This window comes from Stegostoma tigrinum, chromosome 6 (assembly GCF_030684315.1).
Source record: "Stegostoma tigrinum isolate sSteTig4 chromosome 6, sSteTig4.hap1, whole genome shotgun sequence".
In the NCBI taxonomy this organism is placed as follows: domain Eukaryota; kingdom Metazoa; phylum Chordata; class Chondrichthyes; order Orectolobiformes; family Stegostomatidae; genus Stegostoma; species Stegostoma tigrinum.
In genome coordinates this window covers 47,235,088-47,248,350 of record NC_081359.1, presented here as the reverse complement: position 1 = coordinate 47,248,350, position 13,263 = coordinate 47,235,088, and the positions used below count along the sequence as shown (strand labels likewise).

The window sequence follows — 13,263 nt, the reverse complement described above, 5'->3', positions numbered from 1 at the left end:
AGCAAAGTTGACCAGAAGCCTGTTTACCTAATGGAAGCCTCGAAACTAATAAGACACTGTGGACAGGCTAAATTGCTTGACTGTGAGACTTACGACCTCGCTGCAGAGCAAACCCTGCTCTTTGGAAATGACGACTAATATGATTGGCCAACAGCACCACAAACTCAATGGTGGGAACTGCTCCTTTGCGGGCAGATCCGTGAGGTGCTGCAGTGGAATTTGATAGGTGGTTAAGGCAGGGTATTTGTTCAGGGCTTTGCAGAGCAGGTGTATGGAAAGAAAGGTGAGTACTATCTTTGAGGATGGGCATAAAATACACAAAGCACACTTGGAAGATATTATGCACTTCCTCATTCCCACCACTTCATAAATTTATTTTTAAAAACTGGGAATCACAATGCCATTCACCTATCCAGGCCAACTGTATATTAGAGATAGTAGGAACTGCAGATGCTGGACAATCTGAGATAACAAGGTGTAGAGCTGGATGAACACAGCAGACCAAGCAGCATCAGAGGAGCAGGAAAGCTGACATTTCTGGCCTAGACCCTTCTTCGAAAGAGCAGCAGGAAAGCTGATGTTTCAGGCCTAGACCCTGAAGAAGGGTCTAGGCGCAAAACGTCAGCTTTCCTGCTCCTCTTCTGAAGGAGGGTCCAGGCCAGAAAGGTCAGCTTTTCTGCTCCTCTTCTGAAGGGTTGTTCTGAACACCTTGTTATCACAACTGTATATTAGTGTTGGCAGTGTACTGTCAAGGTCAGGTGAGTTTATAAGAAGCACCTTAATCTTTAATTAATTATTTATTTACATAAGGTGGGCATTCTGCTAATTTCAGCACTTGCCTATGCCTTCTTCAAGCTCTGGTATTATAGAGATGAACTTACGGGTGGGTGCGAAGCTGTTTGGGCTGGATAGCAGGTCTATATTGCATAGCCTCCTACCAAAAACACATAGCAGGTCATGTACTAGCCAGCTGCTCAGTTATGGATTATGGTTTCTGTAATCCTGCACATGAATTCTGTTTGAATAGCTCTCCAATGTCCTTTTGAATGCCTTAATTGAACTTGCTTCCAGCACACACTGGGCACTGTATTACAGAGTTGGATCATTCATTGTGTGATAACATTTTTTTACATCACATTTACTTCTTTTAAAAATCAGTGAAAATGTGTGTGCAATTGTTTTTAATCCTTTTAAAAATTGGTATTGTTTCTTCTTACATCTCTGCCCAAACATATCATGATTTTAACAATTGAATCAAATTTCCTATTAGCCTTCTCCTCTCCCGGGAAAACTGTCTCAACTTCACCAATCTATCGTCATTTCTCAGTTTTGCATGCTTTATAATACCATAACTTTTGAGTTGTTAAACCAATTGTGTTAATTATTTCCTGATGGCTTGTCATTTGTTTACAGGATACAAGTAAATGAACGCCCTACATCCTTCATACAAGCTCTGAGGCATCATATTGAGTCCAGTACCCAGTTGGTAATTTTTTAGACTGCCAGTATTTATTGTTTCAGATTGAATAGACAACCTAGGACCCCTCAAACACATATGGACAGCCAGAGCATCTCATAGCACCTGGCATCAGCATTAGTGATAGATGAATTTATAGTTCATTCACAGGATTCCTGTAATAATTACATACCTTTTCATGAGAAGGATCATAGCCCAGGAAACAAAAATACAAAGTGAAAGGTTGTTGTTTTTAAAAATATTTTAGTAGTTTGAAGTATTACGTGTGGAAAATTCTTTATGGAGAGGGTCGTGGGTGCCTGGAACGCGTTGCCAGCGGAGGTGGTAGAGGCGGGCACGATAGCATCATTTAAGATATATCTAGACAGATACATGAATGGGCAGGGAGCAGAGGGATACAGATCCTTGGAAAATAGGCAACAGGTTTAGATAGAGGATCTGGATCGACACAGGCTTGGAAGGCCGCAGGGCGTGTTCCTGTGCTGCAATTTTCTTTGTTCTTTGCATTTATGTTTCTTTTTAGTTGAAATTTCAAATACAGGTAAGTTTAAGTGGAAGATTTTGCAAGGAACTGCTCCTCCAGTCAGTGTCTCTTTCTCTCCAGTATGTTACCAGTCTGTGATTGGAGAAGCAATTGGGTCTGGGAATAAAAGGTTTTCAGAGAGACTATGTCTTGTTCGTAAGGGGAAGGAAATGAGAGTCACACCACAGGGAAAAGGCAATGAGATCCAGGTGACAGAGGCGGCCTGTGACTCAGGTCATGCTGATGAGAGATAATGAGGAGAGAATGATAGTCAGGTGCTAGGTTGTAACTGATAATTGTTTTATTGTTTCATTTTTTTTTAAAAAAACACCTTTTATGAAATTCCTCTTGCATCCGTCTGCAAAAATCACCGATTTGACTACTTTCATTTTGAGGTGGTGGTGAGGTAATACTGCTGGTGCAAACTCTGAGCACAAAATCCTATGGATTATTTTCTTAGCGTTAAAGTGGGGAGGGTAAGAGGGGTAACAGATAGTATGGGGTATAGTGAGGAGGAAAAAGGTGAGAGAGACAGACAGAGACAGAGAGACACATACACACAGGAAGAGTGTAGGACAGGAAAAGGGGAAGAAGGAAAACAGGAAATTCAAGAAGGAAAATCCAAGTCAAAAGTCACTTACTTTTGACCATACTTTAGAGCAAATTCAGCTGAGGCCAGCTCAAAGCTTGCCCCACTAGAGGAACCAAGGTTAGTGTTAATTAAACAATTTTTCCGAGCCCGGCTCGAGAACTCATCCCCTTCCCTGGTGATCATGAGTCAATACTGATCATTTTGTTCTCTTCAGCTGCTTGGCAATTATTAAGGATCATTTCTATCAATGGCTCATTTTTTTAATGATCAATTTGTTACTTTGTTTTTTGATGAAGATCATGGATAGTGACATAGGATGCTGTAGGTTACAGAGAGACATAGATAAGCTGTAGAGCTGGGCTGAGAGGTGGCAAATGGCGTTTAATGCAGACAAGTGTGAGGTGATGCACTTTGGTAGGAGTAACCAGAAAACAAAGTACAGGGCTAATGGTAAGATTCTTAGTAGTGTTGATGAGCAGAGAGATCTCGGTGTCCATGTACACAGATCCTTGAAAGTTGCCACCCAGGTTGACAGGGCTGTTAAGAAGTCATGCTGTGTTTTAGCTTTTATTAATAGAGGGATCGAGTTCCGGAACCAAGAGGTTATGGTGAAGCTGTACAAAACTCTGGTGCGGCCACACTTGGAGTATTGTGTACAGTTCTGGTCACCGCATTATAAGAAGGATGTGGAACCTTTGGAAAAGGGTGCAGAGGAGACTTACTAGGACGTTGCCTGGTATGGAGGGAAGGTCTTACGAGGAAAGCCTGAGGGACTTGAGGCTGTTTTCATTAGAGAGAAGAAGGTTGAGAGGTGACTTAATTGAAACATATAAAATAATCAGAGGGTTAAATAAGGTGGATAGGGAGAGCCTTTTTCCTAGGATGGTGACAGCGAGCACGTGGGGGCATAGCTTTAAATTGAGGGGTGAAAGATAGGACAGATGTCAGAGGTAGTTTCTTTACTCAGAGTAGTAAGGGAATGGAACACTTTGCCTGCAACAGTAGTAGATTTGCCAACTTTAGGTACATTTAAGTCGTCATTGGACAAGCATATGGACGTTCATGGAATAGCGTAGGTTAGATGGGCTTGAGAGCGGTATGGCAGGTCGGCACAACAGAGGGCCAAAGGGCCTGTACTGTGCGGTAATGTTCTATGTTCGCCATTGTGGCAACCCTTATCTTTCTGAAATTTGCTAATTTAGCTTCAGAAGGAGAAGAATTGAAATGTATCCCACTGACCTCATTAGAAAAGTTTGGCCAGCCTCGTTTGAGAAGGATTGGTAAAGCTTCAACAAAAGAAATGTCTGTATTGCCAAAGGCATCCTTTTACAGTCTTTAGATACCTAACATAGATATTAAAAAGGCCCATTGCTTAGTTTAAGTGGCAGCCTAGGCACATAAAAAGGAACTCCACAACTTTGACAGTGAGCCCAATATCTGCCCCGACAATGTACAAGCTATCTCACGGCTAAGCTGATATGCTTTTGTTCCCTTTTTGTGCCTGCTAAGGGGCAACAACACATTAATTTCTACCCCAAATCAAAACAGAACATTCTGGGAACGCAATGCTCTGATGTCCACAGATGCTGTCCATCTGTAGACAGAGGTGATTTTTCATCTCATTTATTTGATTTTCAGAATTTCTTTTATGCGCTCTGGCCAATTGATTGATCTTTTTCTTGAATTGTAGGTGTTGTGCATTCTACCCTCAAATCAGAAGAATTATTATGATTGTATGAAGAAATTCTTGTGTGTAGAGAAGCCAATTCCAAGTCAGTGTGTGGTGGCCCGTACACTGAACAAGGCAAATATGATGAGTATCGTGACCAAAATTGCTTTGCAGATGGCTTGCAAAACAGGGGGAGAATTGTGGATGGTGGAGATTCCTGTGAGTATTCAATTCTGTATCTTGTCTAAAGCTGAAGACTTTGTTTTTATTCGTGTTTCATTGAATTCAAAGTCTTCATTGATCCTTTAAGCTGCATTAAACAATCTAATCACGTGGCAGTGTTATATATTTTGAGAAGTATAATTCATCTCTTGAAATGTACCTGACTACAGATCTTTAACGTATCAAAAGACAGCAAATGAAAACATATTCTGAAAAAGAGCTATATTAGAAATGTAAACTCTGACTGTGGATCAAGAGATCCACATAGAGTAGTAATAAACTGGCTTGGATGAAGAGCTGAATGGCACACTGGACAAAGCAAGGAGGAAAAATTAAACTTTTTCTGTGTGGGATACCTCCGGGATCAGTGCTCAGGCTCCACTTTTTCACATTACATATCAATGATTTGCGTCAGGGAATAAAGGGGAGTACTTTCAAGTTTTCTGATGGCACAAAGCTATGTGGACGTGTGAATAGTGAGGTGGGAAAGCGAAGCCGCGCAGCGCTAGGCCCCGAGCAGGAAAGCGCGGGGCGCCGGGCTGGAGGGCAGGAAAGCGCGGGGTGTGGGAACGTGAGGCCTTTTTCTGAATGGCAGCCAGCAAATTTTGGGACTTGCAGTGCTTGGACCCCAGATAGCCACAATATATGTTAATGAATTGCATGGAGAAACTAAATGCAATATCTCCAAATTTTCTGATGATAGAAAGCTGGGTTGGAGGGTGAATTGTGAGGAGGTAGCAGGGATGCTTCGCTGTCATTTGCACAAGCTGAGAGTGTGGTAACATAGCAGATGCAAGATAATGTGGATAAATGTGAAATTAGCCACTTTGACAGTATTTGATTTGCTTCATTATTGCCACTCTATCCATGACATACAAAATCTTTTAAACTTCTACACCCTTCAACCTGGTGCATTGCAGTGAAAATAAACCCAGTCTATCCCACCTGTCTTCACAGCTAAAATCCCCCAGTGAAATTTTGTTTTACCTGCAGATCATAACATAAAGACCATAGGGTGATTGAACAGAGCAAGCAATATGAAGTTACAGCTGCAAAGGTGCACAAAAAGCAAGATCAACATTAGATTTGAAATTTGAGAGGTCTATTCAGAAGTCTAATAACTGTGGGAAAGAAACTATTCTTGAACCTGTTGGTACGTGCGCTTATGCTTTTGTATCTTCTGCCTGATTAAAGGTTGGAAAATATTATAACTGGGATGGGTGTGGTCTTTGATGTTGGGCGCTTTTCCAAAGCATCAAGAAACGTAGATGGAGTCAACAGATAATTATTTGAATGGCTAAAATTTAAGAAAAGGGAATGTGCAATGAGACCTGGATGTCCTCATACACTAGTTGAGGAAGTTAAGCATGTAGGTTCAGCAGGTGACAAAGAAGGCAAATGGCACGTTGCCTTCATAGTAAAAAGATTTGGATGTAGAATCGGGGTGAAAAAACAAAAACAAAATTTTCTGGAAAAGTTCAGCAAGCCTGGCAGCATCCGTGAAGAAAAAGACAGTTAATGTTTTGGGTCCGGTGATCTGTCCTCAGAACGGAGGGGTATTTTGCCTTAGTGAGACCACACCTGGAATATTGTGTGCAGTTTTGGTCTCCTTACCTGAGGAAGGATATTGTTATTATCGAGTGTGCAGAAAAGGTTTACCAGATTGATACCTGGGATGATGTATAATGTGAGAATGAATTGGTTAGGATTTTATTCGCTGCAGTTAAGAAGAATGAGGCCAGGATCTTAGAGAAACCTATAAATTCGAACAGAACAGGGTAGATGCAGGAAGGATATTCCTGGCAGATAAGCCACAGTCGAAGGATATGGGATAATCCATTTAGGACTGAGAGGAGGAGAAATTTCTTCACCTAGAGTAGTGAACCTGTAGAATTTGCTACTACAAAGCACAGTCAAGTTCAATATATTGTATGATTTCTAAAATTTGGGTATGGGGTCTAATGGGATCAAAGAATATGGGAGAAAAGCAGGAACATGCTATCAGTTGAATCATCTGGCATGATCATATTTAATGGCAGTGCATGCCATGCTAAAAAGGACTGAATGGCCTGCTCCTGCTTCCCCACCCCCACCCCCCCCCCCCCCCCCCCCACCATGTTTCTATGTATAAGTAGAGAGAAGAATTGTGGCATTGAACTGGAGGATCAGCCATGATTGTGTTGAATGGTGGAGCAGGTTCACTGGGAAAGTTTCCTGCTCCTACATTCTGTTTCCAGTACATCATGTGTGCCTTTTTGGATTGTTTATTCAAGTTTCATTTTTTTTTGCGAATTGGGGCATATCGTGCCACTATACATGTAGCTAAAGAAATTCATGGCATCTATCACAAACACCCAAGTAATTAAAAACCAAAAGAACTGTGGATGCTGTAAATCAGGAACAAAAGCAAAGTTGCTGGAAAAGCTCAGCAAGTCTGGTAGCATCCGTGAAGGTTAAAAAACAGTTAATGTTTCGGGTCCGGTGACCCATTCTCAGAACTTCCAAGTATTTAGGTGCCATCAGCTGTCTGTTTAGAAACTCTGCTTGCTTACAATCCTATATTTGTTTCAATCGTACTCCTAGATGCACAGAAAGACAGTGTGATTCAGAACTTAGAGGGAGGAAACTCAAGCTTACTGCCCATTTTATACACTGGTGTTAAAAAAATGCTCTTAAATACTAATCTGATTATTAGTATTTATACACACTTGAGTAATGAGGATTTTGTCATAATTACATAAATTAAACTTTATTTTATAGATGAAATTTTTGATGGTGATTGGCATTGACATTAACTATGACACCCTCAGAAAAGGGATATATGTTGGATTTGTTGCAAGTATCAACAGTACAGTCACAAAGTAAGTTCAGTTTTAATTCTGTGTCCAAAATTCTGCTACATTAGGTATTGCATTTATTATGCAAATTTAAGATTGCAGATTCTTATTTATTCAGTGATGAAATCAGCATTTTCACCCATTCTTACCTGCTTGGAGAAGCCATGGTCAGCTGCCTTCTTGAACCTTTGCGGTCCATTTACCATACTATTCCCACACAAATTCTAGGAAGGGCAGTGAATGATCACTTCAGACACACTTTCTTGTATCAACAGCTGGCTGGGCAAGATAAGCAGCTGTAGGTACATTCAGGTGTGTTGGGTCAGGACCTGGGCAAGTATGAAGTGTGTGCAGTATGTAGGATGAGCCAATAGGGAGGGAATATGGACATTTGGGGACTCTGACACACAGGCAGACACTATAAGCCATTGGCAGAGGATCAATCACTGTCATAGTGTCCTCAGTGGAGGCACCTCTGTGTTGGCTCCAGATCTGATTGAATGCCTTTTGGTACCACCCTGTCCTTGTGAGGAGGAGTCACCTGGACTGGGGTCATGGTTCTCAACCCTTTGTTGCCATGCCTTTGGTCCTGTGAATTAATGAGTAGGGCCGTGGAATGGAGAGGTGTGCATCCCACTAGCAGCCCCGAGGGTGCTGGACCTAGCTCCCCATGGCAGCTGCCTGTCTGTCAATGGGAACAGTCGCATAACTCATTGCACTGATGTACCTTGTAACAGTGAGGGCCATTTCATCCTATATCTCTTGCCTGGTCCTGGCCAGGTGCTTGGTGTACAGCATTCTTCTGAGTGCCAGCAGCCCGAGTCATTTCTCCTTCAATCAGCTACAGAACTGTTGCTGTGAGATGTTTCACTGTATCGTTAGGCTGAAAATTGAGTTCTTTAAAGGTCTGAGCAAAATGTTTACAAGATGACGAGCACTTGAATATAATGCAAATTTATTACTTTAATCTACATAATATATACTAGAGATAAATGAAAACTCAAATAGTAAGCAGGACGAAACACTTCACTGGAAGTGCACTGATGTTGTTACCTGGCAGGGTGCTGAAACGTCCGCAATCAAACCCACCAAGTTTACAGACTAGCTGTTTACGATTTATGTTTGGGAATATTTTTGATACTTGATACTTTTGAGAATGAAACAGAGAATTGGTTAAGTTAAAGTGTGCTCTGTGCATTCTATCCTCATTTCCATAGCGGTTAACTGTTGTCTCAGACAGAGACAGGCAACAATGGTCTGGTTTGAACATGTAATTTTTAAGCACAACACTCACCAGATTGTGTAACCTCACTCTCTGCTATGACGACTTTCCCAAGGCATCAGCGTCTGGGTTGGTGGGGAGTGTAAGTAACAGCCTTGCTGATGCTTACTGTGTGGCCTCGATACTCTTGATGTCAGAGATCAGGAGGGTGCTTCTTGGAGAATTTGTCTGCAAAGCTCATGGGAGGCTGGCAGAACCTGCAAGATAAAAAGAGATGTTGCAGCCAGTGGTAAAACATGGTGTGCAATAAAGGAAATGGACAGCAGGAATAATGTGAAATGAAGTCACTTTTTTTGACACAGTATGGTGACCAGAATTGCATGCATTACTCCATCTGTGGCCTAACTGCTATATAGTTCCAGCATAACCTCCCAGGTTGTAATTTCTATGTAAAAATGTAGGTATAGAAAATAAGATAATGAACTGTGGATGCTGAAGATCTGAAACCAAAAAAAAATAGAAATTGCTGGAGAAATTCAACCAGTTGGAAACATTTGTGGAGGGAAAGCAGAATTAAACATTTCAATTCAATGACCCTTCAGAGGTGTTCGCTGTGCTTTCTGCCCACAAATGCTGCCAGACCTGCTGAGTTTCTCTAAGCCCAAACATCAACTTTTGTGCTCCTGAGATGCTGCTGGGCCTGCTGTGTTCATCCAGCCTCACATTTTATTATCCTGAGTTTCTGCAGGAATTTCTGTTTTTGTTTCAGATCTTCAGCAGTCGGTTATTTGTTTTAGGTCACCTTCTACACCTTGGCTATTCTATAGGCCTTCTGAACCACTTTTATCAACCTGTTCAGCCACCTTCAAAATTCTGTAGAAATTAACTCCCAAGCCTCTCTACCTCCATACTTCTCAGTATTCAACCATTTATTGTGCACTACCTCACATTTCACTAGACTGAACTCCATTTGTCTTCTGTCTACCTGGTTAGTTTATTGGGATTATCCTACAATCTAACATTGCTGAAATGTTTACAACATACGGAAAACCAGCAATAATGTTGTTGACAGTGACTTACTACCAAATGTCTGATGAAAGATTTGTAATGAAGATTGTCCTGTTTTTATATTGCTTGTACATTTCCACTGTCATTTAGTATAATGTAAAGGAACATTAATGAGCATTCCTTAATCCAAAAAGACATGGCTTGACTTCCAGATATAATTTGACATTTGAATTTCTTTTGTGCCATTAAAGAGTTAATTCACAGTTCACTGTCTGATGCATCAACATTGATACAAAGTTCAACCATTTAAAGTAGATTTTATCCCATTTTCCTATTGTTGAATCAATGGGTTAATCAGAATGGTTCAGAAAGAATTTGAAGTAAGTATTAAATTTATTGACTGAATGGATGGCTTTCTGTAGATGGTTGTCTCGCTGTGTCTTCCAGTCTTCCAGTGAAGAGGTAGCTGATTGTTTGAAGATTTGCATGAAAGGTACAGAGTTTTGTTCCTTTTTACTTATTTAGCCCCATAAAAATAAGTGCTGTAAATTTTGCTTGGTAAAGGATATACATATCGTGGGAACATCATTGGACTAGTAGTTTAGTAACCAGGCAAAATGTTCTGGGGATCTGGTGTAACAATATATGCCTTTAAGCAGGATTTGTTCCTTATGTGTCTCTTGAAGAAGGGTTTTGTAAATCTGGTGCTGCCATGTCTGCTGTACGGAAAGCATTGTAAATATCTTTCTTTTTAAAAGATTAGACAAAAGAAACAGGGGTGGGTGGAATACTAAATAAAAACTGGAAGAACTGGATGCTGTAGATCAGAAACTAAAACAGAAGTTGTTGGAAAATCTCAGCGGGTCTGGCTGTATTCGTGAAGAAAAAAAAAATCAGTTAATGTTTCGGGCCTGGTGACCCTTCAGAATTGATCGTAGCTAAAAAAAATGTTGGTTTATGTGCAGAAGATATGGAGGGGGTGGGGGTAGGGAGAGGGAGTAAATGATATGTGGGGAGAGAGCCCAAAGAGAGAGAAGAGCAGTTGGACAGACAAAAGGAGTTGATAACGATCTAGGAGGGTGAATAGCTGTTAATAGGGACTTTTAGTGACTAACAATAGGTAGTATGTAATGGCAAGCTGTGTGATGACAAGGCTTGGTGTGTGGGCTAGGGGACTAATATAGGGAAGAGGTTAGGCCGTAATGTTACTGAACTTGATATTGAGCCCAGAGGCCTGCAGGGTTCCCAAGCAGAAAATGAGGTGTTGTTCTTCCAGCTTGCGCTGAGCTTTGCTGGAACACTGGAGCAAGCCTGAGACAGAGATGTTGGCCTGGGAACAGGTTGGTGTGTTAAAGTGGCAGGCAATTGGACGCTTAGGGTCTTCTTTGGTGAGCAGAATGCAGAAGTTTTGTGAAGCAGTCACCTATTTTGTGTCATTTTCCGCAGTGTAGAGGAGGCCACATTTTGAGCAGCAAATACAGCAGGCTAGATTCCAGGAAGTGTAGGAAAATCATTGTTTCACTTGGGTTAAACACCAGGGCCCTGTCGATAATGGTGCTGGGGAATCCTCAGTTGAGGCAGAAGATGGACATTTCAGAGGCTCCCTTGTTGAAGTTGACGTCATCTGAACAAAAGCAACAGAGTGGATGGAATCAGGCTGACACAAGCCCGAGGTTTTAGTTTTGCTTTCAGTTGTTGAAGTGAAGTTTTTTTGGAGTTGAAGCTGCTAGATATAGCCGTCTCTGCTGCTGCTGCTGCAGCAGAGTTAGAGTTCTGTCACCGCTGCTAGATTCATTCATTCATTCTTTTGGTATTCCTTCTCTTGGACTGGAGGAGTTGGCAAGAGATGGAAGTCTGTTTTTCTGAATTTGCCTTTAGCAAGGGTCTGTTTGTAAGATGCTGCTATTTTGGAACAGTTGATGAGTAATAGTTAAAATATACATTATTGTTAAGTATTTTGATAGAGTTAAAGTTAAGCCAATTCTTCTTTCTTTGTATTTTAAGTGTGTTTAAAAAGAAAAGTGTGTTTTATTTAAAGCCTGTTAGTTTAACCAATCAAGTCACTTCTTGAATATAGCACTTTACATTTGCCTTTAAGACAAAAATTAGGGTCTAATCTGTCTCCTTGATATATTTTGAGTGTTTTGGTCTAGTGTACAACAATGAGTCCAAATTCCACTATAGCAGATGGTGCAGTTTGAATTCAGTAAAAATCTGGAAAACTAGCCTCACCACTACTGATTCTCATAAGAATGCACCTGGTTCACTTTTAGGGAAGGAATCTGCCATCTTTACCTGGCTTGGCCTAGACATGGCTCCAGCAATGAAGTCCCCTTTATTTGGGCATGACCAAATGCAGATTGAGTGCCCATTTTGAGGAACATGACTATTCTGTTCATAAGAATAACCTCTCAGTTGCTCACCGTTTCAAAAAAAAAGTCCTTGTTTCATGCTAACGTTTCTGCATGGACTTACTGCAGTGTTCCAATGGAGCAACACCTTATTTTCTGCTTAGGCACTCCAAGGCCTGAAGCTCTCAACACTCGAGTTCAGTCATTTCAGAAACTGACCACATTATATCTGTTCTCCATTTTTCTTACATGCTCTCATTGGTTAAATGTTACAGTTGGTCCCCACATCCAAACTATTGGTATGGATTGTGAATAGCTGGAGCCCATGCACTGTTCGAGAGGATATCCAATTGGTCAAAACCTAATAATGTGGGAGAGATCCATTTTTTTCTCTAGATTCTCCTTTCTGCCTATTAACCAATCTTTAATCCATGCTAGTATATTACCCTCAATCCAACACACTTTAAAATTTTCTTTACTAATTTCTTGTGTAGAGTTTCATCAGAAGCCTTCAGAAAATCCAAATAAGTCATGTACACCAGTTTTCCTTATTGACTATATTAGTAATGTCCCAAAAAATTCTGTTAAATTTGTCAAACATAAAAGAACAAACCGTATATGTTGGAGACCTGAAACTAAAACAGGAATTGCAGAACCTGAGAAAAGAGAACAGAGTTAAAGTTCCAAATTCCTGAAGAAGAGAGTCACCAAACTAGAAATATTAACTCCACTTTCTTCAAACAGATGCTGCCTGACCTGCTGAGTTTTGCCAGCAATTTCTGTTTTTGTCAAACATGATTTCCCCTTCAGAAATCCACGTTGATTCTGTCCAACCAATCGTATTCTAAATATCCTGTTATCACATTCATCAACAGTAGGTTCTAATACTTTCCCTGTTCCCAGCTAATGTCAAGCTAACAGGTCTGTAGTTCTCGGTTTTCTCTCCTCATCCTCTCAAAACAGTATAGTTACAATTGTGACCTTTCAGTCTACACCAATCATACACTGTAGCAGAATTAATAGAATTTTGAAAGATAATAGCGAATACATCAGTTATTTCAGTAGTTAGCTCTTTCAACACTATCAATGTTATTAGGTCTCAGGGATGTCAACCTTCTATCCCATTAAGGTCTTCCATGCGATTTTTTCTAATAATACTAATTTGTTAGTTCCACACTGTCACTTGATCCTTGGATCTTAATTATTTCAGGGACAGCTTGTGTGTCTTCCTTTGTGAAAAATACTTATTTATAGCTTTTCTGCCATTTCTCTGTTTCTAAATATAAACTCCCCTCTAATGGTTTCATTTGACTTGGTTCCCGCCCCCGCCCCCGGCCACCTTTTTACACACCTCCAGAAGTT

The 13,263-nt window shown here is 40.8% G+C and overlaps 1 protein-coding gene across 1 annotated transcript in view; it reads left to right on the top strand.

The window, feature by feature from the left end:
* Window positions 1-13,263, top strand: part of LOC125453245 (piwi-like protein 4) — a 127,933-nt gene that overhangs the window by 92,910 nt on the left and 21,760 nt on the right. Inside the window, exons 13-16 of the mRNA XM_059646964.1 lie at window positions 1,414-1,486; window positions 4,283-4,480; window positions 7,244-7,344; window positions 9,973-10,043. Coding sequence (XP_059502947.1) covers window positions 1,414-1,486; window positions 4,283-4,480; window positions 7,244-7,344; window positions 9,973-10,043 — 443 coding nt within the window. The remainder of the gene's footprint in view (window positions 1-1,413; window positions 1,487-4,282; window positions 4,481-7,243; window positions 7,345-9,972; window positions 10,044-13,263) is intronic.